This window comes from Microtus ochrogaster, chromosome 18, assembly GCF_000317375.1.
Source record: "Microtus ochrogaster isolate Prairie Vole_2 chromosome 18, MicOch1.0, whole genome shotgun sequence".
Classification (NCBI taxonomy): domain Eukaryota; kingdom Metazoa; phylum Chordata; class Mammalia; order Rodentia; family Cricetidae; genus Microtus; species Microtus ochrogaster.
In genome coordinates this window covers 1,959,274-1,964,318 of record NC_022020.1, presented here as the reverse complement: position 1 = coordinate 1,964,318, position 5,045 = coordinate 1,959,274, and the positions used below count along the sequence as shown (strand labels likewise).

Below are 5,045 nucleotides of genomic sequence, written 5' to 3'. Positions count from 1 at the left end.
GGACTGAGCTCCCAATGTCCCAATGAGGAACAGAAGGAGGGAGAACATGAGCAAAGAAGTCAGGACCACAAGGGGTGCACCCACCCACGGAGACAGTGGGTGGATCTATTGGGAGCTCACCAAGGCCAGCTGGACTGTGACTGAATTTCTCCTTCTTCATAAAAACAATTAAACAACATAATGACAAATAAAGAAATAGCTGTACTATGGAGCAATAACTAGAGGCCAGGCATTACGCTAAGCACTGTCGGTGTATATAGAATCTTAAGCATTAGACTGTTAGCACTGGCTTTTGATACAGGGAATAGGAGTGCCATTTGAATGAAGAAATTAAATACTGAAAGGGCTTTTCTTTATATAATTTTATATATTTGAATTTTTGTAATGTAAACATACTTTTTCTATTAATATTTGAGAATTTCATATATGAGTACACTGTATTTATATCATATTCACCCCTTCCTTTTCTTCTTATTTCTCTAACTCCTACCATGTCCCTTATATGCCCCTCTCAAATTCATGTCCTCTTCTTTTATATTTATTATTGTTAAACACACACACACACACACAAGCAACCTTCTGGTAGTGATGCCCATCTGTATATGGATTTACGGATAACTATATGGGCATGAGAAAGCTGTCAAGGGGCTTTTCATGAGGGGAGAAAACCCAGATTCTATCTAAGTAGGACTGCTTGTGGCTCTTTAAGTAGGAGTGGGGACTTGTGAAGCTTCCCCATCCATGCTAGCACATCAACCATTATGGCTTAATGTGGGCCTTGTGCAGACAACCATATTGCTGCTAGTTCAGGGGTACAATATTTCTGTCAGATCAAGAATGTAGGAAAGATAAGTAAAACGTAAAATCTTCTCTATCGTGGAGTTAAATGAAACAAATTTCCATCTTTAAATAAATTAATGAAGATACCATCTGGCAAAAATCTCTCCCCCAGTCAGTGTTTTCTAAGACAAAAGTATGTGCACAAGGTCGATTACACTCTCAAAAGTTACATTTGCTTAACAGATGTGCCTTTTTTAGTTAGCCGACCATGCATGAGAATATAAGGCTAACCTCTGACCTGAAATTTTCATTATTTCATTTTTCTTTAGAACTGAATATTATTCCATTGTGTATATGTACCACAGTTTTATTATCCATTCATTGATTTATGGACCTTTAAACTGTTTCCATTTTCTAGCTATTTTGACTATAGAAACAATAAGCATGACAGTCTTTTTTAGGTTTCTATTGTTGAAAGAGACAGCATGACCATGGCAACTCTTGTTTTGTGTGTCTGTGTGTGTTGGATTTTTTTGTTTGTTTGTTTGTTTGTTTGTTTCAGGGTTTTGTTTGTTTGGGGTTTTTTGTATGTTTGTTTGTTTTGGTTTTTGAGACAGGATTTCTCTGTGTAGCTCTGAAGCCTGTCCTGGAACTTGCTCTGTAGACTAGACTGGCCTTAAACTCACATTTGTCCGCCTGCCTCTGCCTCTGTACTGGGATTAAAGGCGTGTGCCACCACTATCCACATGGCAACTCTTGTAAAGGAAAATATTTCATTGGGGCTGGCTTACAGTTCCATAGTGGCTACCCCAGTTTGCAGTTCCCCTGACTGTGAAGAAGAAATCCCTACATCCTCATCACATTGCTACCCTTTATCTCTATCTTTTTATAATTTTTATAAATGTAAACATATCGTTTCTTTACCTTTGAAACAGAATCTCACTATGTAGCCATGTGATAGCCCTGAGTGACTTGAGACTCACTCTATAGAGACTAGACTGGCATGAAATACTTTTGCCTCTGCCTCGCAAGTGCTGGGATTAGAGGACTGAGCCATCATGTTCTGACTCGTTTAATTGTTTGAACAATTAAAATGTTTAAGAAAATAGAACAATGTAATTTGACACATTGTTTACAGAGTGCTTGTCATTAAGGATACAATGGCAAGACAAATCCATTTGGTTCTTGTCCTCACCGTTTCCAATCAGATGAGGAAACATGTCAGACAGATTCGTACAAATTAGATCTATAAGTTATGGCCAATGCTGTGAAAGAAAAGAGCAAAGAATTATGAACTAAAAATCAGCTTTATGATCTGACATTAGATTGTGGAGTTAAGGATGGCTTTTCTGAAGGTTTTAGTTCATCTCTAGCAGGATGAGTAATAGTTATCTAAGAGAAGAATGGGAGCATAATTACAATCCAACTGTTTGTCTTACACTATTCTTCTTACACTATACATAGACACAATGTGTGTCCTTTTCTTTTAAAAAGAATGTGGGAAGATATTGAGAGAGCAATGGCATTCCTGAAAATAAAGATGGATTGTAAGAGTGAGGGGAGAAGGAGAAGCCCAGCTAGTTTAGCCCCAAAATAACCACACAGAAATTGTATTAATTAAATCACTGCTTGGCCCATTAGCTCTAGCCTCTTACTGGCTAACTCTCACATCTTGATTTAACACATTTCTATTAATCTGTATATCGCCACATGACAGTGGCTTACCGGGAAAGATTCAGCATGTCTCACTCTGGCAGCAGTTCCATGGCATCTCCCTGACTCTGCCCTTCTTTCTCCCAGCATTCAGTTCTGTCGTCCCTGCCTCCTAAGTTCTGCTCTATCAACAGGCCCAAAGCAGTTTCTTTATTAACCAATGAAAGCAACACAAAGACAGAAGGACCTCCTATACCAGGTCTTGGTTCAAATCACTTGACTCATCTTTCTGGATCTCAGTTTCCTTACCCATAAATAGGAAAATTAGTACAAATATGTCAAAGACCCCTTTGCTCAGTGGATAAACATTATGAGTACTTCTCTTAGAGATCAAATCTGTCCCATACAAGAAGTACTTTATCACTTCCAAGTCATGAAGAACATGTAGAATTCTTCAGCTTCTCTGTCACGCAACAGAAAAACTTGCACACTGTGGTGACGGAGCCCCTGCCTGCCGCAGCCTAGTTTGACATAAGCAATATCATCCCTGTTCTCAAGACTGTTCTTCCTCTTCTACAGTCTCTCTTCCTAAGTTAAAAAGGACTGGTGGGGTCAGCAGAAGAGTAAACCTTACAGACAGTAGCAGGGGCCTTGTTCTCAAACCCCTCCTTGGGAATTTTTCTTTTAAGTTTCCCCATGGTGGAATCTGGTCAAACCCTTGCCCTGGGTACCTCTGAGGGCCTTTTGGTTTCTCGTGTTCTAATTGATCCTGTTTTGTCTGGGCTGTCTTACAGGTATGAGGCATCTCTGCTGGATTTGGTTCAGTCTCTGAGCCCAAATTCTGCTCCCAAATCTCATCCCCATCCCTCCAGAGCAGCAGGAGTGTGGAGTGCTTTCCGACCTAGCCCTCAGAAATCTATCTGGAAGAAAGTGGGGATGCGCAGGAGCCCTGAAGACCTGGAGGAGAATCAGATTCTGGAAGACATATTTTTCATATGACTCTGAAGAACATGCTGCAGAATTTCCATAGGAAATATTTGGGTTCCTTTACATGCTGATGTAGGATGTTAAATTACTTAATTGCAAAGCAGCCAAGTCTCTCCTTTCACAGGGACCTATCTTACTGGCATCCTCTTTAATTGTTGAATACAGAAATCATCCTAACAAATCAGGGTATTTTTTGTCCAACTAATCAAAAAACAGGCTACAGGAGGTGGGCTTAGGGATAGAATCTTTTCTATGGCAAACAGAGATTAGAAATTTAGGATATTTTCTGCATACCCGACACCGTGGATATCTAGTATCATTTTAAGAGGGTTTTCAATTTACTGCTACAAAATATTGGCTCTGTCCTTACATTAGGAAAGTATCTACTTCAGAAGGGTTCTTTCATTCTTTCTCTCCTCACTGAGAGTGACTGTTCATTCTGATATTGGAGTTAGTAACCCTAGTATCACCACTACTTGGGACCCAGTACATGTGAGTCATAATGGTCATCAACATGGCCATTGCTGCCCCTTACACTAAAAAGCTCAATGGTTAGAGGGAAGTATCCGACCAGACTGTGGTATTAAACCTCATGTGGGAATGGCTGCCTGGGGAAATCTACCTGTGTCCAGACAACCATCCCTCCAGTGTCTCATGAGGATGTTTCTTGTTGACTCCAATTCTGGGTATCCTTGTGTACTTCCTCCATAGGTGTGTCAGAGGAAGACGGCACTACAGAAAGAGTGGTACCCAGTGGCTGTAGTTGGCAGTTTTCCTCTGCCCCTGCTTAACTCCCTAAGGATGACTGCCCCAGGGTGCACCAAGTCTAGGAAAGCTCAGCTGAGCATCCTTATTTGCCTAGATCTAAATCTTTCCTCTCCAGTCCGAGCTCAGTCCTGTTGATTCTACCCAGTTTCCTTTCCCTTCGAGACTCTCAATTCCATACTCTTCATCTGAGGCAAATACAAGGGCAAGACTAATTACTATAGTCATTCCCTCTGGAAGTTGACAGTTCACTGCAGATTCAAATTTTCAAAATCACCCTGAGAGTAACTAAAATAAACTTGTTCTATTTCAAAATACCTTTAGGATACGTCTTTGGAGTGGCAGAAATGGCAGTTAGGTTTCCAGAACCATCTTCTCTCTTTCCTGTGTGTCACAGCTTACCTATTTTCTTAGACTTGCTATAACCATAGTCACTTGTTCTGGGCATTGGTGTTCATGCTACTCCAAAGTATGTGTCTCCAGAAGAATGAGAAATGGAATATGATCTCTTTAAGAAGCTTGTTTGCCTAAAAGTTAAAGGTTTTGGGGGGGGGTGCCATACCAGTGAATGGAATTTAATTGCTTCTGTGCCTTAACAACATGGGAAGTTTGTAAAAAGAAAAAAAAAGTCAATTAACAGTTTCTATACCCTGCCAGCTTTTTTTTTTTTTTTGGTATTGGTACGAGGGTGGTAGGAAGGGAATATATATATAACCTAATGTCTTTGTTATTAATTGAATGATATGTTAACATTTTAATCTCTATTAAATTTACTTCGAGATGTATATGTTGTTGCAAAGTATTTGGGCATGAGCTAATTGCAGCCTGTCCTACGGAAGAATGGGAAGAAAATAGGAGCC

At 40.0% G+C, this 5,045-nt stretch overlaps 1 protein-coding gene across 3 annotated transcripts in view; it reads left to right on the top strand.

Annotated features, from left to right (window-relative positions):
- The window catches only part of Kiaa1328 (KIAA1328 ortholog), a 197,675-nt gene extending 192,838 nt beyond the window's left edge, over positions 1-4,837 (top strand). For 2 of the 3 annotated variants that reach the window (XM_013349344.2, XM_013349345.2), the window contains one exon: positions 3,228-4,837. In XM_013349344.2, coding sequence (XP_013204798.1) covers positions 3,228-3,432 — 205 coding nt within the window. In that variant the 3' untranslated portion in view covers positions 3,433-4,837. The remainder of the gene's footprint in view (positions 1-3,227) is intronic. The other variant, XM_026783478.1, reaches the window with a different exon arrangement.
- The last annotated feature ends 208 nt before the right edge of the window (positions 4,838-5,045 follow it).